Source organism: Camelus bactrianus, chromosome 5, assembly GCF_048773025.1.
Source record: "Camelus bactrianus isolate YW-2024 breed Bactrian camel chromosome 5, ASM4877302v1, whole genome shotgun sequence".
NCBI lineage: Eukaryota > Metazoa > Chordata > Mammalia > Artiodactyla > Camelidae > Camelus > Camelus bactrianus.
Window position 1 is genome coordinate 74,524,057 of NC_133543.1, and position 27,714 is coordinate 74,551,770.

The 27,714-nt window shown below is 38.6% G+C and overlaps 1 protein-coding gene across 7 annotated transcripts in view; it reads left to right on the forward strand.

Annotated features, from left to right (window-relative positions):
• Nucleotides 1–6,512: 6,512 nt before the first annotated feature.
• The window catches only part of INO80D (INO80 complex subunit D), a 60,066-nt gene continuing 38,864 nt past the window's right edge, over nt 6,513–27,714 (forward strand). The window contains exons 1-4 of one of the 7 annotated variants that reach the window (XM_074364111.1): nt 6,518–6,652; nt 19,408–19,500; nt 19,611–19,857; nt 24,468–25,213. In XM_074364111.1, coding sequence (XP_074220212.1) covers nt 19,640–19,857; nt 24,468–25,213 — 964 coding nt within the window. In that variant the 5' untranslated portion in view covers nt 6,518–6,652; nt 19,408–19,500; nt 19,611–19,639. Of the gene's footprint in view, nt 6,803–7,205; nt 7,241–7,333; nt 7,505–19,407; nt 19,501–19,610; nt 19,858–24,467; nt 25,214–27,714 lie in introns of those variants that run through there. The other 6 variants (XM_074364112.1, XM_074364114.1, XM_074364113.1 and 3 more) reach the window with 6 other exon arrangements.

The window sequence follows — 27,714 nt, forward strand, 5'->3', positions numbered from 1 at the left end:
AGACCCCTTTTTACAGTTTTCTAATTAAAGTCCTACCTTACTTCCGGGGGCTTTCTATGAATTCAGTGAAAAGAAATGGAAATGCTCAGATACGGAGTGGCTGTTACGTGTCATCTATTATACTACATATGGTCCTATAAATCATCTGATTCAAGCAGTTGTGTTGAGAACGAGGGCACTGAAGTTTGAGAGGCCAGGGAACGTGCCTCAGTTTGTACGCTAGTAAATAAGTATAGTTCCGGGATTCACACACGGTTTTCTGATCTAAATCCCACACTTTATCTGCTACTTAACACTGTATGTACATTTTAAAACAATAAACTAGTACCTGTCCTATAAAACAGTTCATTGGAAATACCGTATGTTTCAAACATCTACTATGCCCTTCGTGGGATGACTTGTTTTGAAGAGATTTCATAAATCTTTTTAAGCCTTGTTGTCAGAAGTCTTCCTTCTTCAATACCTCATATTGAAATTTAAACGCATTTCTCTCTCTTGAGAATGGCTGATGAATGGGGCATTAACTGGTCACAGTACTTCTCCTGTTGTGTATTCTGTATGTACTCTTCCTGTAGCCCACTTTATATACTTTAAGACCTTGACTGGATCTGAAGGACACCCAAATCTCAGCTAAGCTTAAAATTCTTCGTTGCAGACTGTCAACTATTTGGGTATCCAAAAATATCTGGGGGGAAAAAAATCAATGGACAGTTTTTGTAGGTATTTGCTGTGCCATAATCATAGTTTTCTTCTGCCTTTTTCTATGTTTAATTAATTCAATTTGTGACTAGTGCTGCAAAGTCCCCTGTCTTGGTAGTGTTTAAAAATGAAACAAAACAAAACACAAACAAAACCGCACTCTCTGACCTTGGGCTGTGCTGCCTGGAAGGTGTTTATTGGCAAGCAACCAAAGAGAGCAGCTGACCTTAAAACGGCACCAAGACCCCGCCTGGTGCCTCACAGGCACCTTGCCACGTAATCCGAACAATACAATGAGCTAGGTACTCTTATTACTCCTGAAAGGTTAAGCAGCTTGCTTGCCCAGGGTTACACTTCCAAGGCAAAAGGTGGGGCCAAGTTTCTAAGCCAGATGGCCTGGACTAGAGATTAAGCTCTTAACCACCACTGCCCCTCCTGCACGAGAGGAACATGTTGGGGGAAAAAATTCTAGAGAACTCAAGGCATTAGAGTAGGAATAAGTTCACTATAGACTCAGGTTGGCACCAGAAGGGCTTCAGAGGCAAGATTTTGAGCATCAGAGCAGGGTGGGATTTAACTGGCAGAGCCGAGAACAGAGACATCAAGACAAAAATGGCCACGGCTTGTGGTGTGGGGCAAATCAGTCTAGTAGGAGGCCAGACTGGGTAATTTTTAGTAGAATCGTATCTATTTCTGTGCCCTCATTTCTTTCTCTTTCTGGTTTTCCTTATGAATACAACAAAATGCAAATACTCTACTGTAAGACCATATAGCACCCAGATATGCATAAAACAGAAACAACAGTGTATCCAGTAAAGGTAAATAGTACAATTTTGTTACTGAGGCCTTTTCTTCCTTCCTGGTGTACTACAAGTGGCCTTACCATTTGGTATCTTTGATAATCCTCCTTACCTGAATTTAAATCAAGCTGTTTAAATTGTGTTAATAGCTATTCCTTATTTTAATTGGATGAGAGGATTTTCCCCTTTCCCCACCCCACCCTTACTACTGAATTCCAGCAGCCTGTAACCAACATATGGCAAAGATGTTACAGTACAGGAAGTCTAACCGTATTAATGGGCTGTGTTCCTGAATATCACCGTAAATTAGTCATTTGGAACCTGGAATTTATTTCCCCATGGAAATAGTGGTTAGGTTCCCAGTGGGTCTACAAAAGGTTGCTTAACCAGGAATGCAGCAGACATGAATGCTGCTACCTTTGTATTGATCTCTGCCTGTTACTCCGAGGACTGTGGATTTCTCTTCTATCTTTTAGCTAACTGCCACTTTTGGGATAGTTTTCTCATTACAAATTACAGAAAAAGTTGACTATCACTTATATTTCTACCCAAATTCGATCCTTAATATTGCTTTGGGGTGTTTTTATTAATCATTACTTAAAACACGAATTCAGTTGGTGAGTTATTTTCCTTAGTCTAAGGTCAGGAATCAATAGAATGGCCCAAGAATGCTTATAGCTTAGGAGATGTCATTCTCTGCCTGCAGCAAGAAGAGAAGGCAGTGAAGTGGCACCAGGGACTGTCTTGGCCCTGCTGCTGCCAGTGATCACTTGGTTCCCTGAGGATCTCTTTCATCCCTTATGGGATTTAAAAAAAGAAACAAACACTTTCTTGGTTTCTGGCTTGGCATCAGGTAATGGTTCCCAGGTCTCAGTGCCCCTGGGTTAGGTGTTAGAACTTGGGGATTACCTGATCATGTGTGTTTTGACTATAATTGAATCTAATTATAGAAATTTCATATTTGAATAATCTAAAGCTATGAGGTGGGTATCTTTCCAATACAACGCTGGTCTCAGAAACATGTTCTTCAGGGCACGGTAACTACAATAAAAACCAAAATCTTTGTTTTAGATAGAAATATTACCAACAAATTAAGGACATTAAAATGCTAAGATTATGCACCATTTCCCTATCCCCAGATAGACATCATGCAAACAAGCTTGTTGGTCACAAGAGGGATTCGTAAATGGGTGCAGTATGTATTTCCAAAACAGAAATGCTTAAAGTGAAAAAAATTTACATTTATAGCCATCATAATTAGCATGATTTTGAAAACTTTCAGGGTTTTACACACCCCACTTCTTTTCGCCTTCTTGGGAGTTTTTACACTAGTAGGGACTTCAGAGTTGGCCTCTAGAAATGTCAGAAAAAATCATTTGTACGATTAAGGAAGGTTTATATTCACACCCCTCCTCCTCCTCCCCAAAACCCACTAAATTTGTATAACCATGTCTGCTGTCAGTGGGCTCTTAAACACTTGGTGATTCTGTCAGTGAACATTTGCTAGGAAAGGCATGGCTTCATTGTTTAAAGACATTTAATATATTAAATATGCATAAATCTTTCACTTTAAATCCACACAATCTGTGAATGAGTTCTTTTAAGGACATAGGTGGTAATTTCTTAGTAACTTCACTATAGTGTTCATAATATGGTGGTTAATTTTTACAAAATCAAAATCATTTATACCAAAAGGCAAGTCAATTAAAATTTCTAATAATGTTAAAAATATTAAGGCAAGTCCTATTTCAACTAAAGGCCAAACAAGCTACTTGTGAAATTAAAGCCTAATAACAAAATAAATAAAAGACACTACTGCTTGAAGTATCACACAGGTAAAACTTCTGCTTTCATGGCTGCAGGTGACTGTCATTTATTGACTAGATCTTTTAGAAAATACCATAATTTTACAACCATAGGTAACATTTCTAATTATGTTAGTGTTCTACAAAACGTCATTTTCAGGATCAGGAAGGAAATCTCTCTTAATAACAGTACATTTCAATTGAGATATATATATATATATATATATATATATATATATATATATATATATATATATATATATATTTTGCATTACTCGAAACAATGGATAGACAGGTACTAGACTTCAGGAGGATGAAAGCTACTGGTTGCTACTAGTGAATGAAGGGGGCTCCAACCGCTCAAACTCAAAGCTTGATTTCGGAAAAGAGTAAATAGTGGGAATTTAGCATTTCTAGATACAGATTATAGAGCTATGGTAGGCACCTTGGAAACTATAGAGCAAAAGGGTTTGGAATCTTACTGGAAAGCCTCAGGGCCAAGAAGGTCTACACTCCTTGAAAGTGAAGACAATTATTCCAATTGTATTTAAAAGGGGAAAGAAGGGGAAAGGAGGAGGAGGAAGGGAGAAAGGAAAGAAAAATAATACTTTTTGGAGCCTTTAGGGGAATTAAACTAGAGCGAGCACATGCATAAAAGTGTCCAGCAAGGTTCCCAAGATGTGTTAGGTGCGCAATGTTAGCCAAATTTGAGTACTGGGAATTTTATTGGGCAAAACAGGGTTATTAATTATGTCAGTAGTTTTATTAGCACCTGTAGTTTTTAGGAATTAGAGACAACACTTGAAATGAGTTCAACTATCAACCAAAATAAACAATGACCAATCAAATTCACCAATATTGCAAATACAGATTTTTTTTTCTTGTTTGGGCTCTAATTCCCCAAGTCTGAGCTATTTAGCTCAGCTGGTGGAAAAACATCACAGATGACAGCCCTGTACAAGTCAAGCTTAAGAGAAAGACATTAAAATGCTAAGATTATGCACCATTTCCCTGTCCCCAGATGGACATCATGCAAACAAGCCTGTTGGTCACAAGAGGGATTCATAAATGGGTGCAGTCAGCTTGAAGCAAATACATCTTAATTTCTTGAAAATTCAAAGCATATCTTTAAAGTCATGTTACATATAAGGAACAAGTTCAAAAACACATTTTTCAAGTCCATTAGATTTCTTCATTAAGGGAACAGATTTCCTTGTTATGATCAAAGAGCTAGATTTCCAAACGTTTTTTTAAAGAATTGTAAATAGAACACAACTTCATAACTGAGGCTTCCAAGATGATAAGAATCAGTTAATTTTACTTTAATTACTTTAGATTTTTTTACAAAGAGTAAGGGGAAAAAAAAAACACAAAAGAAAACCAAGACTATTCAGGTACTATCCTTAAATTTAGATGATACAGACGGAGATCAGCCTGAAAATAATAAATGTCTGTTATATGCATTATCTGAACTCACTTTAACATTATGGGAATTTCTCAATTTGGAAGCTCAAAAAGTAAACATTTTTAAATGAGTCATCAGTTATTTTTAAATGCTTTGTAATAAATTTTAAGTGAAAGAAATTAAATATCCTACTGATTCAAGGCACTTAATATTATCAATTCATTCCCACTATGTCAGCCAACCTGCATCAGAAAAATAACTTTTAGTACAAGATTCAATTCATCATTATGCTGTACACCAGAAATTGACACATCATAACTGACTTTACTTCAATTAAAAAAAAAAAGATTCAATTCATCATTCTCTGGAGAACATACAAAAAGACCTTTTGTTCATTTTCTAGTATTCTCTTCCTTCATAAAAATAGCAAAGTATCTGCACTTTATTCTCCTTCAGTAAGAGTTCTATGGGAATTGCTGCAAGCAGGCTCCAACCTCCTCTCCCTGGTCTCTGTGTTACCTCAGCATGGTGTAACTTTGATCCCATCTACCTAGGAAGCTTTGCTCATTAAAAAAAATTAATTCATGACATCCACTGCAATATACTAACAGTAATTTATACAGTTCGGCAGCACATTGGAAGTTCTGAATATTTCCACTCTAACAAAAACAGACACATTTTTCAATTCTGTGACACAGAGAGTGGACAGACAGCGACCTGTGTAACGCACCAAAGATCCAATCCTTAAGGCTCTAAATAAATAAAACATTAAATGCCTGGATATAATTCTTAATAAGCAATCTTACTTAAACAAAATCTAAAGCTGTCTTTAAAAGCTATTTCCAGTTTTACAGTAACCTTGCCTCATGAGCTGACCATAACAGCATTAGGATTATTTCTAGAAACGTGGTCAGTTATACTTAAGTTGTATTTAAAACCCCCCAGTGATCTCTGCTTTAATTTGCACTATGAAAAATAAACAGCTGTATCATGCCTTTCTGGACAGTCAATAGGTTTTATTTACATTGCTTTGAGAAAAGGAGACAAAAGACATCCCTTTACAATTGTCTTCCAGCAATCTCAGTCTGGAGGGAGTATATAACACAAATTTTTATATATAAGGAACCATACGAGTATCTCTACATACAAAAACGTATAAATAAGTACACAAAGTGGCTATGAAGTCTCTTGAAGTCCAAATTTATAAACTGACCAGACCCAGAACTTAACTCTGCAATGGGGGAAAAATCATTATTAGCATGAAAAAAAATTAAACTACTACTATCATTAACATGGAAAAATTAAATAGAAAATAGAAAACAATAATCACCGGAAAACCTGTGTCTTGTAAAGATTTCTTTTCATCAGAAGATGCAGAAACATTTTCCCCCCTGGTGCAAATGCAAACGGTGCTCAAGCACCCCCAGTTTCTTCCCCGCTTTTTCCCCCAGGCGTCGGTGTAGACGGCCGGTGTGGATTTTTTTCCAGAGATGAGAAGTAGAAATTTGTACTTTATCGGGAGCGGGTGCACTTTTCCCCCCGGCCCCCCTTCCCTCTGCCTCCAAGATGGTAGGAAAGTTGTCGTTTCGGAGGGCAGAGGAGCTGCTCTCTGGTGTTATGTCCTCGCAGTGCCTGTAGTGGTGCTGTAGGAGGCTGCTGCCTCTTCTTGTGCAGCCCCGGCAGCCCTGCCTTCTTGGCTGGAGAGTATATTCAGGGATTTCCCCTTAATAATCACCGACCCTGGGAGCACTTTTTAGTTTCCAAAATAAAAATATGATCCTCACCCCTCTTGCTTGACAGGGAAAGGCTCTCGCCGGAGCCCAGGGGGGAGCAGTAGCAGCGGCAGCCGAGCTTCCTAGTCCATTGCCAGCGCCTCTCACTCTGATCTGTCAGCCCAGCCGAGGGAAAAGGGGGGAAGGAGAAAAAAAAAAAGCAGCTGAAAGGTAAGCAGAGGCGGCCCCAGGCCCGGCCCACATCCCCGGGCTCCCGTAGGGCGGCGGGCTGGGCCGCGCAGGCAGGGCGGGCGGCGAGCGCGCTTACGTGAGGCCGGGGATTCGCCGGCCCGCGCCAGGCCCCGGGCAGAGAATGAAAGGGTGAGAGGGGCCGGCGCCGGGGTGGCGGGGGCTGAGGACCCGGGGACCTGGGGGGCGCCCACGGGCGGCGACAGTGGGCGGCCGGGCGGGGGGTCCAGCCAGGGCCGGAGTGGGGCGAGCGGCGCGGCCTGCGCGGGCCGGGGTAGGGGTGTGGGGCGGGGGGGGTGCCCGGCTAGGCCTCGGGCCGACGGGCCCCGCGGCGGCCGCGCCCTGCCCCCGCACCCCAGGCCTCCTCGCGCCCCTTCGGCTCCCCCGGGGCCTCCAGGCGGGACGGCGGCGCTGCTGGGCCGAATCCTGCGCGGGCCCCCGGGAGGCTTCCCCGAGGGGCGGCAGGCCCGGGTGGCCGGGACAGGGGCGGCAGGGCCTAGGAGTGGGGAATGGGCGCCCAGCCGCCCCCTCCCCTGAGTCTCCCGCCGACGCCCCCCACCCCCGATTCCGGTAATAGTTGAATTTATTTCTCCCCCTCCTCTGCGCTCCGGGCGGCCTGGCCGGGGCGGGGCGGGCGGCCTGGCGGGCGTGGGGTGGGGTGGAGGGGCGGTGAGGAGTCAGGTGCAGCCGCGGCCCGGAAAGTTTCCTTTTAGGCCCGAATTGGGGACTGGCCTCCTTTCGGGGAGCCCCGGTCCTAGCACTCGCGACCCCCGAGGGCGTGGGGGAGAGCACTCGGCTATTTTGAAACTCTTTGCCAGTTCCTGTCCGTGGAAGGTACTCCGCCCCTGCACCCCTCGCCCGCGCCCCACCCCGCTCCCCGGCGAGCCCTTCCCGGGCTGCAAACTCCAGCCCCGTCCCCAGGAGCCCCCCGGCGGGAGAGAAGACCCTCTCTTCTCATTTAGAAAAGTTTTCCAGGGATTTGTCTTAGCTTATTAGTTAGTGACTGGGCTTTTTGCAGTGGGAAGGGAGGAGGTAGATTCAGGTGGTATTTCAACGGGGCAGGCTTTCCTAATCGCTTTTTTAGCCCTCACCTCGGAAAGCGGGGGGTGTTACTTTCAGATTTAGCGCCCACCCTCCCCTCATCCCGGACTCCTTTGGGTCTCGAGCCCCCTTTTCTGGACAGCCCTGCAGAGGGAAAGATGTAGGGAGCGGGGAGGAGACTGTCAGTGAGAGGGGGCTGGATTTCTGGAGCAGCCCCCAGATGGAGGAGTTTCCTGTCCTATTTGGTCACCGTCCGGGAAAACAAACACGGAAACAGGCCCCAAGGGGGAGACCCTGGTTGTCAGAGCGGATCCTGCTGGGAAGCGTTAAGGAGGAGGAGGGAGTGGAGGTGGGCAGGGCAGCTCCTGAAACAAGGTCTACAGTTTAAGGATCAGTAGTTTATTTTTTCTGATAGTAGCTATTTGGATTTCGGTGATACTCTTACTTTCGACCCTTGGAATAGTCAAATGGGGATTTTAAGGCAACTAAGTATTGCCACAACTCAGAAGGGTCCGTGGAAGAGCCCTCAGGGAACTGGACATAGGTGACACAGTGTGGTTTGGGTATCCCCCCCGCCCCCCCCCCCTTTTAAACGGATTCAGTTTTAACTGTATTTTGGTGCCATGAGTTTTGAAAGTTAAAAAAGTCGAGAAGTTAAATTTCCAAATCTAGATATCCTGGTTTTCGGGGATGGGATGTTTCCTGTGGCTCCACTTAACCTCCTTCTGGTCGTTCTTTAGTATGGAAGTCGAAATGTTAATGTGCCCTGCCCCCCGCTAGCAGCCCCCCGCCTGGGCATGTTGGGGAGGTTATTTCCCCTCTTTCATTTGTGCTTTTCTTCCCTGCTCTTTCTGGTGGACTTAGGGCGGGAGGTTGCATGCAGATGTGTCTGTCCTGCCTGAAAGCAGGCTGGACTTCGCTGGCAGAGGTGTTCCACATTCTGACCACTCTAACCCCAGAGCACTGCTACAAGTGAGAAGCTGGCACTTGGAGACGGATGGGGATAACCCCTGACTTGGTCAGTGCTGACTTCTGTTAGGCGTGGAAGTGAGATTGATTCCTTCTGTGATTCTTACTAAGTGTGTCTTTCTTTTCCTTTTGTCTGCCTAAAATAAAAACTCCTTCTGTTTCTCCACAATGACAGATAGCCAGCCATTGAGTGTTTTACTTAAGAAAAGCTTGATACTTGAGATTGTATGGATTTCATACAAAAGTGCAAATTACATTTAAAGGTTGTTTAACTTTATTGATTAATTGAAATTGCTTATTGATTGGGACATTTTCATATACTTGTGTACCCAAAATTGTTACTTCTGTTATAGCTTGTCCTTATTTTTAGAGCATATTGGATGGAGGAAATTGGTCTGAGTCTCTTTAAGGTTTTAAGGTTAAAAAATATCTCTTTGCCTCATAATTTGATAATTTTAAGGTATATTGTTGGCTTCACATTCCTAAGCTTTCAAAAACTGTATATGTACAAATCCCAAAAGTTTGTACTTTTTCCCCACCCTTCCTAATATAATCACTCAATGGGCTACTTTATTCCTGAAGGAATGGCAGTTTTGATAATCTAAAAAGTTACATTATATTTGAAACTAATAAAAGACTTTCAGGGCAAATATTGAATTGATTTTAAATTGCTAAGGTAATACACTTTTTCACTATTAAGTATTTAGTTTTAAAAGTAGATGTTTATTTTCATGTGTAAGTCTGAAGTAATCAAGTTTTCTTTCCTCTGAAAGATTGTCTACGGAAATTGTATACCCCACTCCAACTATTTTTCTCAGCAAATCATGTTAGATCTATTTTTAGAGAAATGAAATTATAGTTTAGGTGGATTTAAAAATTTCGAAGTCAGAGCACCCAGAATTAAACATGTCATTTCAAAAATTGCTGATCCATTCATTCTTTCCTGAGATGTTCCCCCAGGGTTCACAGCTCTCACCATCCAGGTTTGGAACAGTAGTTAGGGATAATGAGAGGTCATTTATATCTGAATACAGTTAGTAATATTCTCAGACAGGTAGCACCTCATCTCTCCAATACACACCTGGTAACTTGTAAACAGTGGTTGTATAGGTGAGACTGGGTTGGAGGCAGCAAATTGTCCACAAAGCAGGTACTCCACTGAGTATACAATGGTATCCCATCTAAGTCCATTTAATTTATGCTAATGCAACTCTGTGCTTTGCAAAACAGACGGCAGTGGAGTCTCCTTTCCACTTCCATCAGGGGCGAATTTGCCCCAGAGCCCTGCTTACAATGGTTGATTTTAGACAGTGCTTCTGGCTTTTTTGAAATACTTGCAGAGATACTCTTGATCAGCATAAAGTGAAAATCTTTAGGCCTCTCTTTTTTTTCCCTCTTTACTTAAAGATGCCAGGCTACTTGGTTCTGATTCTTTCCCAGAACGTGACTTGTTTTTAAGACAGCTTTTTGGCTACATTTTATTTGTAACAGAGTATCGTGCAGTTAGCCGCGTGAGGACTGGGCCTTGGGTTCTGATCCCAGTTCTTTCACTGGGCGGGTTCCTCAATCTTTGGCTTCTTTCTGTATAAAGTGGAAATAACTCTTTTGATGTAAAGATTAGATGTGATAGCCCATGTACTTGGCCCTTAGTAGATGCTCATTAAATATTAATTCTTCTAGCCCGCCTCACTTCTCTGCTAGCACCATCTAAATACCATTTCTCTTATTTGGTTTTTTTTCTGACTGAAGGTAATAGGTGCTCATAATCGTCTCATTCAAGAGAGAACCATTGTCAACATTTTGTTGTGTTTTCTTTCACTATCTTGTGCTTGTGTGTGCTTGCCACATATTCTTAGGATCTGCCATTTAACAATGTTGTATAATTTTGTATTGGTTAAAAGCGTGAGCTCTCGAGTCAAATTGGCCTTGAATACCACCTATCTGACTTGGACATTAAGTCTCGTTTACTCATCTGTGAAAGGGGGTGATAATATTTCCTTCCCAGGGTTGCTGTGATGATTAAATGAGGAATTGCACATAAAGTCTTTAGAGTGGTGCCTGATGTGAGACCTTTATATAATGTTTTCCTTTAAAGATGTTTAATATTCTCAATGTGAATTTTTTCCATGTGGATGAGTGCTTGACTCAGCATATATTAATACTACTAATAAGTATTTGAGTGCATATACAAAATAATAACTACCTTCATGGGGTAAATGAATATTTTTGTGCCAGTAAAAAATTAGCAGTATATTCATAGAAAATTTCAGCAGCTTGATGTTAACCTAGTCTCCTCTGAACTCTGAGTTGACAAATGTAAAGGAATGGTAAGTTCACCACTGGGCAAAAAGGTGGGTTTATTGCTGGCTTCTTTTAAGCTCTTGAAGTTACCTGCCTGCAGGTGTGTGTTGCTTGGCTTTGAAGGGCTGAGTTTGTGGCCTTGGTAGCTCGCCTTGGGAGGGTGTGATGTTTATCTGAGGCTGGATTTGCTGGTGCTGTTTCATTCATTTAACAGATTAGCTTCGTCAGTGATAGCTCTGGGCCTCGTAATTAAAAAGACACTCTCTGCCCTTGAGGAGTTTTTAGTCTAATGGAGAAGAAGAAAGCTTACATTCGCAACATGGAATGATAAGGGATAGATTAGCCTGGTGGAAGGAAACCTTATTCTGGCCTAGGGGCAAGCCGTAAGGATTTTCAGAGGGGGAGATCTGCCCTAAGCGAATGGGAGGAGTTCAGAAGGCATTCCAGGAGGTGGGACCTGCAAGTATGAATTAATGCCTAAGGACAAAGGAGTATTCTGTGTTGCAAATTGTAGGAGTTGAGGGGAGTAGGAATGAATAGTGGGAGGGGGTATGGTCAGCCTGGCCAGGTTGTAGAGCAGTTTGTCTTTTAGACTAAGGAGTTAGGCTTCTTTTTACATTTATGAAGGCCTTTGGCCAAATGAATTATTTGCATTTTAGAGGATTCGAATTGCACAAAAAGTGGAATAAAGGAGGGCAAGACTGGAATTAGACCAGTGAGACAGCTGCCAAGAAGAGATTGAAGGTTTGTACTGATAGGGTGTCAGTGGCATTGGAGGTGGAGAGCAATCAGTGGAGAGGCTGGTTACGGAGGTAAAGTGGTCTGCATAGATTGACCGGATGTGTAGATTTGGGAACCATCCTCCTATAGATAGCATCTAAAGTTGTAGAAAGTAGAAAGTTTTGGCTAAGTCAGTGGTTTTTAGTCTTTCTGAGAATCTGATGAACTTTCTGGACCCTTCTCCAGTTAAATGCATTTATGCACATTCACAATTTTATGCATTTGGCTTGAAACCTAGGATAATAATCTCTGGTTAGGATAGATGTAGGACAGATATTAAAACGAAAGCCTGTAAAAATATCTTGACACTCACTTTTTGTGTGTTTGTGTGTGGCTGTGCCACTACGGAGAAGAGGAAACAGATCTGTACAATAACATGCTCAGGGTCACACATCTAGTATCTTAACAATTTCAGTGAGCTGCTGATATGAAAAGATTTTGTGGGAAAATTTGGACTTTTACCTTCTTATGAAAAATTGGAAGATCTGGAAGCCTTGGATCCTTGGTTTTTTTTAAATGGCAACAACTTGTTTGAGTCCCCTGTCTTTAGACGAGCAGTTTGCCAAAGTCAGCCCCTGGCCTACCCCTGCGGCCTATCTAGGCATTTCATCTTACATCCCTATAAAATAAGATTAAGGGAATCTTGGGGGACATTGACATTTAAGTGTAGGGGCCAAGAGAAAGGAAGCCACTGACTGAGCAGTCTAAAAGGGATTTTTCAGGAAAGAGAAAGTGGTCAGCAGTGTCAAATGCTGTGGAGAGGTCAAGTAAGATAAGGATGAAGAGGTGTACCTGGAATTTAGCAACAAAGAGGCCATTAGTTTCAGATTCTTAGAACAGAAGAACTTTGAGACTATAGCTGCGACTTAATTTTTCTTCTTGTCTTGCAATATAGGGTTTCTGTAACAGCTGAGAGTGACTTTGGCATGGATAGGAAAGCATTTGTTGTAAAGGATTATTAACTGGAGCTAATAAGTGCTGTAACCCAATCAAAGACTGCTCATTCTGCTAGTATTTTCCATCCCAAGAACATCAGCTTATAGATGCTCTATAGAATGTAGAAAATATTTTTAATATGGATTATAGAAAACAGTTCTCAGTGGTTCTGTTACCCTAGCCCCAAGAAGGTGGGAGGATCTGACTTAGTGGAGAATTCCATTGTACCATTCAGAAAACTGCCGGCAGCTCGAGACTGCATTTCAGCCCAGCAGATCTTTGATTAAAGTGATAATACCAATAAACTACTACTTACTGCTTCTAATAGTAGTTAACGTTAAGTGATTACTGTGTGCTGGGTACCATGCACATGAAATAACTAATTTAATTCTCCTCAGTGACTCAGTGAGGTCCGTACTATTATAATCCCCTCTTTACAAATAAGAAAGCTGAAATCTAAATAACTTGCCCAAGGTTATACACCTAGTAATTAGCAAAACCAGATTTGAGCACCATCTCTGATACCCACTGAAACTCACGAGTGCTCTCAACTGTGGTATAAACTATTCTTACATTTCTAATAAATCAGGTAAGGAATTCAGCTAGCATAAAGGCAATTTTAATTAAAATTCATAATGCAAACTTCTTTGTACAATGCTGTTTGAGCACAGTATTTGGCACATAATAGACATTCGGTAAGCATTTATTTGATTTATTTTAAAATATTCTAGTTTGAACTTTATGCTGAATATTATTAATATTTTTGAGTGATAGGCAGTTTTTCTCGGTGATCTTTCTCTTTGAATCACACCAATTGATAGATTTTTATCATTCCTGAGTCTAATTTTACTACTTTTCACATTGATATGTGGGCTGTTGGTTTTTTTTGAATCAGTGTGCTTATCTGTTTAGTATCACATCTGTTTGCATTCCATGAAGTTGGATTAAAACTTATTTCAAAAACTTAAAATGGGGGGACATACTTTTTAAGACTTTATCTGAGAAAAGTAAATATTCTTTCATTTGTATTAAATATACTTGAAAACTAATATTCTAAGAGTTTAGGTTCATGTTGGATTAGAAAAAATTGTAAGGTATGTTGTAGGTCTACTCTCTTAAAAGTGGGTAGAATATAAAATTACTGATAGCAATTAGGGGAAAATGCTGTGGCAGTGAAATGAACAAGCTTCTGAAACAGGAGACTCAAAAGAACAGTAATGACATACTGAGGTTCCACATGGAGGTGATACAGCGGCAGTCCCAAAGAGAATAATGTTCATATTTTTGCAAATTGGTTTATGGTTGCTGTTGGAAGGCTGAAAAGGCAGGCCGTAGGTTGCCTTTGTTAAAAGCTTATCTTCTTTACTTTTCTCCATGGTAATGTCTTATTCCTCTGTATTTGCAAGAAGAAAGAAACTATGAAAAGAAATTGTTTTATTTTTCAATTAAACGCAGCATATAATACCCAGGAGGATTTTTTTTTTTAAAGAGTTTACACCTACCCGTATTTCTTATTCTTGAATTCCAGTATATAGATGTTTGCTGTGAAAATATTCTTTCTGTGAATCTATTCTCAGTAATAGTTATTTTTGCTTTTTTGATAATATTTAATAAGGGTGTATATTCTATCTAGTGCTGCTCAAAAGTGCTTAATTACCTTAATTCTCTTCTTTAAGGAGCACAGATCTGTTTGTATTCTAATTCTAAGCAAGCTATTTCCACAGCAGAAGATAGTATCTTCTATAACTGTGATAAATTTACTCTAGCTAGGAATTTTTTTAAGTGATATTCATCATGGATTAAAGGTAGATTTTAGGTATTCCTCTTCTTCATGGTTTAGACAATGGGATAGTATTTAAATATTAGGGTCTATGAGACATTTGATTAAGATCATATGGACTCTATGTATTACATTTCCTCTTATTTGTAGCTTAACAACGAATGTTAAAGAGCGAAGGCCATGTGAACTTGGGTGAACTCATTTATTAAAAGAAAATGACTCAGATTGGAGCAAAAAAGTCAAACCCCTTAAGAGATGCATCTAAAAAGGGGCCAGCAAATAATTTTTTAGTAAATATTTTAGACTTTGTCTCCATTACAATCTCTGTCTCAACTACTTAGTTTTACTGTTACAGCATGAAAGCAGCCATAGGCAACATGTAAATGAATGAACAAGACAGTGTTCCAGTAAAACTTAATTTACAAAAACAGGCAGTGGGTCAGATTTGTCCTGTAAGCCAGAGTTCGCTGACCTGTGATCTAAAACAGTGCCTCAGAAAACTTGAGAGTAAAAGGATGGGCAAAGATCAAACTGGCAAATTCAAATTCGAAAAGTGGGAATCCAGATATGAGTGTCAGACAAGGTTGAATTCAAGACAAAAAGCATCAATTGAATTGCATTTCCTAATGATAAAGTGTGACAGTCTAGTGGTCATGAATCTCATACATCAAATAATACAACTTTAAAATTTATAAAATAAGTACAAGGAGAAACAAATCAGTTTATAGTAGGAGATTCTGATTCATCTCTTCCAGCCCTTGGTAGAGCGAGCATGGAGGCAAAATAAGTAATAACACAGCGGACACTTAATAGCATGATGCATGGTATAACAAACAGCATATCCTGGAAACGATGAATACTTCTTTTCAGGAATACCTGTTAGGCCCCAAAGAAAATCATAGTCAAATCCAAAAAGCAGAGATATATGCAGATCATGCTCCTTTTCTTTTTTTCCCTTGTGAATTTGTATTTTATAGTATGTAGAGGATGGGTTGAGAAATAGCTCTTAGGTTATGCCCCACCTGGGAAATGTCCATTCTAATCTTCCTAGGGTAGCTTTTGAAACTTTTTCTTCCAGCTGCTACTCTTGCCAGCAGACTCTAAAGGTCCACTGCTAAATGGTCCACTCCTCCTTGGAAGAGGATTTCCTCTTTTTCTTGGGAACACTCTTGTTTCCTGCCTCCTCAGGGTCACTAACTGTTCCTCTTTGGGGAAAGATTTCTTCCTCTTGGGAAGTCTTCCATTGCTAGCTGTCTCTTCAAGATCATTACCGACCAGCTTCTCCTTGGAAAAAGATTTCTTTTTCTTGGGGTTGGTGACAGACAGATGGGCCTTCCATTCCATTCTCCTGAGGAGCATCCTGGGGCTCTTGTTTTTTCTTCTTTTGGGGTCTGACTCTCCCAGGAGGCTGCCGAGGACAGAACATGCTTGCCGGGAGAGCGGGTGTGTGCTCCATGCGGCAAGTTCTCAGCACCTTTCTCCTTCCACACGCCCCTGCTCCATCCACACCGCTCCGTTTTCTCAGGAGGTGAGGGCAGTTTCTCCAGCTTCCTACTAATTTTAGCAGCCGCTTCCTCTGCCTGAACCATTGCCTGCTTCATCTAGGTTCTTTCGTGGAATTTCCCCAGTCTCATAGAATAGCCGCTCCTCAACTTGTCCTTGAAGCTTCTTCCCAGATACTCTCATAGGCATCTCAGATATGTAATCATTGGTGAGGCAATACTGCATTTGTTTGCTATGTATCTGGAGATGTGGTCTTTGTCCTTGGTAGCTGCTTGGCCAGTGAAGGTGGAGTGGAAAATGAGTCCATATTTTGGGGTGTTACCCTTGTCTTCAGGGCTCTGGAAACCTGGTCCCTTTGCTGGCCCCAGGGACTCACACAGACACCAGTCCATGCTCCTTAATCTTAACTAGAACTAAAACAAAGGGAAGCATAAAACTCTACCATCGGAAAAAGTTAAGTAACTCCTTGGTCAAAGGATAAACCCAGATCAGCTAGAAAGTACTGAAAATCAGAATGCTGTTAGTACCTATTGGATCCGATTAAAACAGTACTCAGGAAAATTCACAGGTCTAAACAAATTACTAAGCAAGAAAAGAGTGAAAATAAAAGAATTCAGCCCAAGAAGTTAAAAAAGGTAAAATAAATGGAAACAAAGCAGAAAGCAAAAAATAATGTTAGAAAACATACATGGAGGTGCTAATAAATCCAAGAGATTTTGGTTTTTTTGTTTGTTTGTTGGAGGATGTTGGCAAAAATATTTAACAAATAAACTCTTGTTGAGCCCAAAGGGAAAAAAACTCAAATATCACATATATGTGTGGACATACACAGAATATGAGAATGAATCACAGACGTTTAGGAAATTAAATGTAAGGTCACATTGCTCAATTCTACGTAGATAAATTAGAAAACCTATTTTGCACAAAAAAACAGTAGTAGGCACAGACAACCTTCTAAGGAACATTATTAACTACAGTGCTTTTTAACTTGTTCATGAAAATAGGAAAAGACAAAGATTTTCTAAATTATTTTTTGAAAAAAAAATTTTTTGGTGGGAGGAGGTAATTAGGTTTATTTATTTATTCATACTTTTTTGAGGGAGGTATGTGGGGATTGAACCCAGGACCTCATGAATGCGAGGCACACGCTCTACCACTGAGCTATACCCTCCCCCCTATTTTTTGAAATATTAACACCCAATTCTGACAAAGCACACACACACAAAACTTTGGACATTCTCAAATACAAAAATCCTAAATATTAGCAAGTGTAACTCAGCCACACATTAAAAGCATTATACACGATGACCAAGTTGCTTTCATCCCAGGAATGTAAGAAGAGTACAGTATCAGGGAATACCAAATATTAAATATTTTAGTGCATATTTTAAAAAGTACTAAAGAGAAAAATGATCATTTCCCTAAAAGCTGAAAAAGAATTTGGTAAAATGAACCATCAGTTCTGAGTTTTTTGAAAAAAGGAACAACTCAATAAAATGAGAATTACTTCATACTTCCGTAACATAACACAGAAGTCAGCATTATTTCTGCCATCGACTCAAAGCAGTTCTCATTTAAAGTTAGGACTAACAGTGGTTGCCATTAATATTGTTCCAGCAGTTCTAGCCAATTCAAATAGGAAAAATGCATAAAAGTTGGAAAGAAAGGGAAAATCAACAGTCTTAACAGATATGATGCCACCTAGGACTATGTCAGAGTAAAAAGTGAACATTGCCCTTCATGTGATTTATAAAATATTTTCATACATAGAGATATATAGGCTACTTTTTCATAATGACAATCAAATTGATTATGTAAATTACTTTTTCACTTACTTATATCCAGCCTATTTATTTCCTAAAGTTCATATAGATTTACTTGAACTAATTCAAGAAAGATTTATGTTTGCTAGGTGGATGAGCAGGCCAAAGAGAAAGTGAAAAATGAAACAGCATGGGTTTGCTTTGAAATAATTTCCTGTCCTGAAAATTCAGATCTTCAGGGTTGCTAAATTTAAATTTCTAGTCCAACTTTTTTTCCTTACCTCCTAATAAAGTGAAAAGGGAAATCTCTTATTTTTGTTTTATATTGACATATCATTAGGTTTACTCAATAATCAATGTGATTTTTTATTAACCAAGTTAATATATTTTAGATGGTTTTTTTTTCTTTCTACTAGGGTAAGTGAAATGCTTCTCAAGGGTAATACAAATTCTCTACCTTTATCATTAGCAGGTAGAATGTAGTAATAAAAAGAATTGACATTTATGAGTAATAACTTCAATTTGTTCTGTGCTTAACATATTCTTAGGCATGAGACTTAGTGTGTTGCATGCTTTGTATCATTTGATCCTTAGAGCCACCTGATAACATAGCTAGTAATATTATCCCTATTTTACAGATGAGAAAACTGAGGTTAAATGATTTGTTCAAGGTAGCACTAATTACCTTGGCAGGTAGAGGGCTTGAGCAAACATACCTTCTGACTCCTTAGGGGTTTATGTATCTTGTCATTCACTGGTGTAAGAAATTCATAATTGGTTTTGTGAAGAAGAGAATGTTTCTTGAGTTTCTCTGTAGCTGATATCTAAGCTATTCATCAGCTGTCTGGGTGATTTTTGGATTGTGGGGAAAGTCGGTGAGACCATAGAGGTTACCTGGGATCCTGACTTGACAGATTAGTTGTATCAGTTTCATTGTAGACTGTATGGTGTTATAGTACATAAATGTTACTGCTGGATCTTTTGTGTATAGAGAGGTAGTGAGTATTGTGTGATTTCTTTCATTTTCTTATTAAACCTCCAAAGACCCATAAGCCATGATTATTGTGCTACTTGGTGTAACTGGGAGCACAGTGTGGTACAGAGCACTGAACTGAATGGTGGAAATGTGGTGACTAGTCTTTGGGCTCAAGAAGTTTATAGTCTGGATGGGATAGGCGTGGGGGAATATTAGAGGAAAATGACTTATTTTTTTTAACATGAATTTGTTCTTTTGTATTTCATAGAAACGTTTGTTACAAATTGCCAAATATTTTGCCAACACATCAGAAAAAATGTAGAATTTCTGAGGGAAGTTTTGAGTCTATAGAGCTCATGCCATTGGTATTTTGAAGAGATTTGAGTTCTGAAAATAGGTATAGCATGCAACCATCAGTGATGAAAAAAAAAGATAGGCCACCTGAAGACATTTGTTTGGTGGAAGAACTATGCTACTTTGAGGTATTTACAAAACTTAACCAGAGTAAAAATTACTTAGTTCAATTTGGAGTGGTAAGTTAACTTATTATTTTATGTCTCCCATTATTTGAATTCAGTATTGGGATGTTGAAGAATCTATCCCATTAGGAAGGGTGGTATTTTACTTTCCAGGTGATCAAGCTTTGCTTATTTCTATTTGTTAACTAGGCCTTTTGATATTTTTGTAGACAATCTGCTTCATCTTGATTCTGCAGCATTCCAAACTGTGGTATCCTTGGGGTTCTCTTAACATTGCTATGGTGCAGAAGATTTAAAATCAGGTATGGCTGTGGGGCCAGAAGTCCCTCAGTGAAATTCTCAACTTAAATCTGCCTTATACTCTCTGATTTATCATTTGGGTTTCTTTTTTTTTTTTGTGGTGGTCTTTTAGCTGATGTTCACAAGGAATAGAGTCACGTGATGTATGAAGGGAAACATATACACTTCTCTGAGGTTGACAATAAGCCCTTGTGCTCATATAGCCCCAAACTGTGCAAGCAGCGGCGACTCAACGGCTACGCTTTCTGTATCAGACACGTTCTGGAGGACAAGACTGCCCCCTTCAAGCAATGTGAATATGTGGCCAAGTATAACAGCCAGCGCTGCACCAACCCCATCCCCAAATCCGAGGACCGCAGGTGAGAACCGACCATGGGTGGGGATCAGTCTTTGATTTAATTGTAATTAGTAGGCCAGAAAGGCTTTTTTTGTTTGTTTTGGTTTGGTTCTGGGGTTTGGGTTTTTTGGGATATGCTGAATTTAAATGTTGAGTTTTGGGGGTAATCTAAAGTAAACGTTGGAATGCTTCTAAAGAGGAGAGATGGCAGTTTTTAAAAATGGAGTAGTAACTTTGGGGAATTATCAGAAAAATACATTTAAGTGTTTTCTTTCTTTCTTTCTTTCTTTCTTTTTTTTTTTTTTGATTTAGTAAACTTTCTAGGATTAGTTAAAAAATATTTTTTCCTTGAAGCCTTAGTGCTGATATGTTTGGTTTGCAGCCTTAAAAAGTATTTTCTGACTTCTCTACTTAGTTTTGTCACCTGCCTAAATGAGAGAAATTATAGAAACTGTTATAATTAGTGATAGTAATTTTGGAATTTTTAAATCTGTGCTTGAAAGGTAGCAAATGATATGTACTCATTGAAAAAGAATTATTCAAAAGAATAATTACTTAAATCATTCGGAAGATTTCCTTCCTCTCAGACTTACTCTTTTGGTTAAAAAGCGTTCCATATAGACTATGTTTACTATAATTTAGAAACTATATTTTCATAGTAAGGTAGGCTTTATGACTAGAATTAAGAATTTATACTTTGCTGAATTAAAAAAATAAAATGTGGAGGTGTTTTAAAAGGAGTCTTCTGCTGATCATCTTGCATATTCTTAGGAAAATTGACACTGTATTTCACATAAAAGCTCTCTTTTTTGTCAGTTCTCCAGAAACCATGTTGATCATTGTAGGATATTAGAGAAATGCATGCTTGTTTTCCAAAACCTTTCAAATACTTAGGTAGAAGGTTTCAACTTTTTATTTCTATCTTTAAAAAATACATATACAGCCTTTATTTTTTCCTGTACATAAGCATATGTCACCTGCATAAATTAATTAAAAAGAAATCGTATATTTTATATGTCATGGTGAGCAATTTTTACACTTTTAGGATAAAATAAATAATTTGTGCTGATAAATATCCCACCAAAATGAGTATAGCATAATGTGGTGATTTGGGAATACTCTCTTAGAATGTCTAATGAGTACTTAAGGCCTCAAATTACAATACCTGAAAGTTAGAAACAGCTGCTTAGTGAGGAAGGGAATAAAATTTTAATCTCAGGTGAGAAAAGGACCACTGTATTAGGCTAAGCATGTCTGTCCAGTTGGTTTTAGCTGACTGAAAATAATTTCTTTCCCCTGCCCTTTTTTAACTTGAAGAATGGATGGAACTTGGATTAATTTTGCACTTCAAGATCCATTATAATCGCATCGCTACAGTTTTGTCTTAAATTCAGTTTATTCACAGTTGTAATTACAACCTTGGATTTTTTTAATTGTAGCTGAAGCAGGTATTATCTTAATAGCTAACAGCAGGAAGTAAAGTGAGAGTCACTCTGAATTTCTCCAAAATCCTAATTCTCTGAAGCATATGTTTTTACCTTTACAAGGGAAATGACTTTTGTGTTGCTATGTCAAGAGAAGCTATGCTTAATCAGTACTAAGTTACATATTTTTTTCAAAATTGGTCTAAGACTGTATGAATGAAAGTGGCATTAATATTTTTATTATTTATAGAGTTGTTTGAAAACAGATTAAAGTAGACATTAATAGAAGGTAGTATTCTTATACTACCTCAAGAAATCCAGGTTGAATTCATGTAATACTTTGTTTAAGCCTGTACATAAATGTAATAGTTACAACTATACTATAGTACATAATGTAGAAAAGATGAATATTCTTTTAAAAATAAGCTTTCATCATTATTAAGGCAGTTACTCCTTGGATACTTAGGGATTTGTTTACTTTTTTTTCTTTTTTTTTTGGAGGAGGTACTGGGAATTGAACCTAGGGCCTCGTTCATGCATACTAAGCATGTGCTCTACCACTTTGAGCTATACCCTTCCCCCTTTTGGATACTTAGGGATTTGAAATGGTTTTATGTATTATTTTAGAAAACAAATTCCCAAGGGCTTTTAATTGACAAGATTATCTATTTGGTGGTCAGCTAGAGGCAGCTTCTTAATAATATCTGGTGTGTTATTTATCTGGTGTGTATTTTAAGTGCTAACTTACGGGATTCCATCTTTTTGATAGTACAGTGTTATATTCAATTAAAGTACTGGTGTAATTAAAGAGTAAAGTCCATTTTTTAATATACTTGTACAGTGGGAAGTGAAGGTTCATTACTATAGCCTTGGTATCTCAGAGATAAGTGGTTATATTAAGTTGGTTATTTTATATAATATTTTAAACTTAAAGTTGCTATAATTTTACATATTTATTTATTTAGTAGTATTTACCCAGAAATTTTGTTTCCTATATTTATTCTAAAACTGCTTAATTAAGATATAATTCACATACCATACAAGTCACCCATGTGAAGTATACAATTCAGTATTTTTTAGTATATTCACAGGAGTGTGCAGCTATCCCCACAGTCTAATTTTATATTTTCATCCTCCCAAAAGAACCCATAGAAGTCAGTTCCCTGAATTCTTTTAGACTAGAAATTCATATTAGCATACTTACTTTAAATGCTGTTCATAACTAAGAAAGCTGTTCTAATTCTAGTTACGAAGAATTTTCCCTTTCAGAAGAGGCAAGATTTTTAGGAGTTCGGGCTAAATGTTGCCATAGTGCTGCCAGAGTGGCTGGAGTAAGAGAAGAGGGTGGGGTTGAAGGAGGACCAAGTGCAGACTAGCCTCTGCTGTATTGTGCACCGTAGCGCGCAGGGGCCTCGTCACTAGTTCCGGCTGCCCGTGGCAATGAGCAGAAAAGTTCAGCTTCTGAATTAAAAAAAACCCATCACATTTCTCCCCACTAAAAATACTAATCCTTTTGTTAATTTGAAAATGAGTTGAAGGGGTGAGGGTACAGCTCAAGTGGTAGAGCACATGCTTCGCATGCACAGGATCCAGAGTTCAATCCCCAGTACCTCCTCTAAAAATAAGAATAAAAGAAATAAATAAACCTAGTTACCCCTACCCCCAACACTGAAAAAAAAAAAAAAATGAGTTGAAAACAACAAAAAGCCATTTACTCTTTATTGGGAAGCTTAATTCAGTTACCCCTGAAACCCTTTTTCTCATTGGCAACAGCTTTATGAATCTGTTCTGTTTAAGGTGTATGTGGGACTTAGCTCTCCTGTCCCAATTTTAAATAATCCTATTTAAAATTAAAGTGTGCCTCTGATAGATTTATTTCCAAGACAAACCAACACAACCATGTGTTCTGTTTATTTGGTGAATCTGTTTTTAATAATTATTTAAACTATTTTTTGATGCCGCCCAATGAGTTTGGGGATTGACATTATTTACTTTATTGCCTTTTCCCCCAAAACTGTTCTATGGAGATGTCCCAGGTAGGCTGCAGTAAAAATATGTGCCATTTTCAAATAAACTTGGGAAACACTGCCATATGGTTCCATTTTCCCCCTTGGAGCAAAATGCACATTATCATACAAAATGCTTTGAGAGGTTGTTCTGCAGAAACAAATGGCGAAATTGTTGTCTAATTCTGTTTAAGCTAGTGTTTTCCAAATTTATTTAAGCATGGAATGCTGTTTTTATGGCATACTGTGGAACTGCATGAGGAATACCAGTTTGGAAAACACTACTTTTCTACTGGTTAAAAGCCTCCATAAGTTTTCAGTGTGGTTTATTGGAGTAACATGCATTCTACTTTCTCATTGTGCAGAAGGATTCTATCTATCCTTTCACAGTTTTTTTTAAATAGCATTTACATTACAAAAGTAACCTGCTCATTGTTGAAGACTTATTAATAGAGTCTTCATGAGCTTTGATTTTTAGTTCAAATCTCAACTCTGTCACTTTCCATATGGATGGTTTGGGGCAAGTTATTTAATTTCTATAAAAGTTAGTTTCCTCATCTGTATAAAGGGCATCATCTTGGTACCTAGTGTAGGTGGCTATTGAGGAACTCATTTAATCTATAATCACACCAACTAGTTTTATTATTTTATTTTCTTTTATTCTATTTTGTTGTATTTTCTCTGTCTCTGTCTCTCTCTCTCTCTCTGTGTGCGTGCGTATGTGTGTGTGTGTGTGTAACACAGTAGACACCTGACATCTTAAGGGTCATGCCATAAGATCTTTGTGAATCTCCAGATACTTGAATGACATTGGAACATATTTTTTTCTTCCTCCATAAGAGAATTTTCAGTGATCCTTTAGACTCTTGTGTTACTTTGTATGCTATGAATAGAGAATAACAAAGCGATGTTAAGAAGCAATAGCTGGGTGGTTATCCAGGGCCTCTCACTATTTGAATGACTTGCTTCTGTCTGGCAGCCTCTTCACATGTGCAATTCATATATTTGCTTTAGCAAAATTGCACAGACTGAGGGTTGCTTGAAAGTAGTGAAAGTTGCATATATTAAATCCACGAATACCAAAGAGTTATTTTAGTTTTGCATTTTTAACATACTAGGATTTACATTTTATGATGTGTAGTTTTATATTGTACTTTTCTTAATATGTATCCTGAACATTTACCCACGTGTGTATTTTTAAGGTACTGCAACAGCCACTTGCAGGTACTTGGCTTTATCCCGAAAAAAGAGAGGAAGAAAAAGAATGATCCTATAGATGAGGTGAAGGTCAGGCACCAGATGGATACCATGGCCTTTAGCCTGACGGTGCCCACGCTGGCCTTGAAGATGCCCAATGGACTGGATGGAATGTCCCTCTCTCCACCGGGGGCAAGGGTCCCTCTCCACTACCTGGAAACCGAGTTGGAAGACCCCTTTGCTTTCAACGAGGAAGACGATGACCTAAAGAAAGGGGCAACTGTGAGAAAGAAGTTGCAGAGCAAGTTGGCCCAGAATCGGCAGTGCCAGAGAGAGACAGAGATTTTAAAAGTTCGACAAGAGCACTTTAGTCCCCCTCCTGCACCTTCTCAGCAGCAGCCTCCGCAGCCGCACTCCCGCCTGTCACCTTTGTCCACTTCTTTAAAACCTCCACCGCCACCGCAGGGTTTAGTCTGCAAGTCACCTCAACCTCAGAACACCAGCCTACCAATGCAGGGAGTGGCCCCCACCACGCACACTATAGCACAAGCGAGGCAGTTGTCCCACAAGAGGCCTCTGCCCCTCCTGCCATCCAGTAGGGCTCCCATCGTGGACCCCCCCAGGACTGACCGGGTCCTTATGAAAGCCACCGCCTTCTCTCCACACTTCTCCTGTATAAGTCGACTGCAGAGACTGATGAAACTGTGTACCCAGAAACATCAGTTGGACACTGATCTGTTTCCCCATCTAGGTGAGTTATCTATTTTACCGTATCAGATACGCATAATATAACAAAATGTGCTTTTTTGTACAAGGCCTTATTTTCATAACCTTCACTTATGGGATAGGGAGAGACTGCTTGGACAAAGTGGTCCAATGAAAGGTTCTGTATTTAGGTAAACCACCTTAAATGTGCCACTGGAGAGGATAATAACTGGTGAAGAAGATACAGAAGAAATAGAAGCTGGGAATTTAGAATTGCAGTTATAGCTTGTACTAGTGGTGGTGGCAGCAGTATTAAAAGGCACTTGTGTTTGGTTTTGTGACTCTAAGAGCTCAGTACCTGTGTGGCTAATGGAGTCCTCGACACGTCGTATCATAGGACCTTGGAATAACGATAGCATTCTTAATATCTGCCAACAGTTCCTAAAACAAAGACTTTTTAAAAAAAAAATTCTTAAAGCAATACCTGTTGATTTAAAAGTGAAAAAAAAATACAGATAAAACTTTAATGTAGTCACATGTCTATCTTTCCTTTGTTGCTTCTGAGTTTTCTGTCTTATTCAAGAAAACATACCTGACTGCAAGTTTATAGAGATATTCTGTATTTTCTATTAATAAGTTGATTGTTTTAGATCATTTAAAGCTTTAATTCACTTGGAGTTTGAATATGGTATGAGGTCTGATTCTAACTTTAGGAAAAATTATTTGTATAACATGACAGCAATAGAAAAATGGGAAAAAGATGGGAATAGAGGAAGAAGAAATATAAATGGTCAGTAAAAAAAATGAAAACCTCAATCCCCGTGACAGGGAACACAAGTTAAAATAACAGTGAATTACCATCAGTTTGGCAGAAATTATATCCTTTGTTGATGAGGCTATGGGATCTCATACATTGCTGGTGAATAATGTGACAGTATCTACTAATTAAAAGTTTATGTATAGCCAGCAAACTCACTTTTGTGACTCTATCCTATGGCTAAAACAAATATAGGAAGGTAAGGATATGTGTTCAAGGATGTTGACTGCAACATTGCTTACAATACTAAAAATCTGCCAACGACCTTTATAACCTGTAGGCAACCTTGAGAAAATTATTGTATATATGCATTTTATAAAATATGCAGCTACTAAAACAAAAAAAGAATGAAATCTGTATCTGGACCTGGATGTGTCCATGGTATATTAACAAGTAGAAAAAAGTGAAGTATTGTACTATCCTAGTTTTGTAAAAATAAATAAACAAGGGACACAGTATCTGCTGATCCAGATATAGCTAATACATGGGTAGATGTTTGCCTCTTTGGCATGAGCATAGTTAAAGTGTGACTGGATGTACACTGTCAGGCTGGTAACATTGGCTACCATGAGGGGATGGAATTGGACAGGATGTGGTTTTAAGCAGATAGGATTGATAACTCTTATACAGCTTTAGATTGTTTTACCTGTTATTAAACGATGTATGACTTTTGGTAATTAAAAAAACTAATAAACCTTAAAAAATATAGATAAGCAAGTAATAAATTAAAACATCCCAAACTTTATTAATACCCATTTGTTAATACCTTGGTATATTTTTTCAGATATATAAAATTAAGTTCCTGCTATACATACAGCATTGCAACCTATTTAAAAACTTTTTGTAATGTATTATCAAGTTAGTAATTTTTCATACACAACATAATTTGTCACAGCTGAATTCTTTCTCTAATTTAAATCGTTCCCAATTAATTTCATTACTAAGTGTTGTAGCTGTATAGCCTCACAGTAAAATAATTACCATCACATTTAAAATTTTTCCTTCAAATAGATTCCTAGAAGCAGAACTGCTGATTCCATGCTTTTGCACTTTTTAGGAAGGTTTTTGATATGTGTTAACAAATTTTCCATTAGACTGATTTTGTCAGTTTACCTTACTTTCAGCAGTGTAAGAGAATGACAGTTTCTCTACATCTATATAGTCCTGGATATTAGATATTATTATTAGTATTTTGCTTTTATGAATTTGATAGAAAATTTGCCTACCTTAGATCAATGTTTCTCAAATTTTCGACCTTAGAATCCCTTTATTTATACTCCAAAATTATTGAGCATACTGTAGGGATTTTGTGTATGTGAATTACACCTATTGATATGTACTGAATTAGTATTTTTAATTTCTCAGTTTTAACTTGTAATTCATTTAAAAATAACAAACTCACTACATGTTAACATGTTCTTTTTATGAAAAATAACTATGTTTTCTAAAACAAAAACAAATATAATGGGAAGAGCAGCATTGTTTTACGTTGTTTTACAAAATTTTAAGTCTTGTTTACTAGAAGACAGCTAGATACCTGCTTTTGCATTCAGTCTGTCCTGATGGGCGGTATTGGCTAGCAGAGAGAAATATGGCCTTACACATTTGTAGTTAAAAAAGGGAGGAATATTTTAATGGTTTTTTTCCAAGTAATTGTGGGTATTCTTAACTGATTCTACACCAAAACTTGACAAGTGGTAGTTTCTTAAAGATTAGTTGCAATGTGGAAT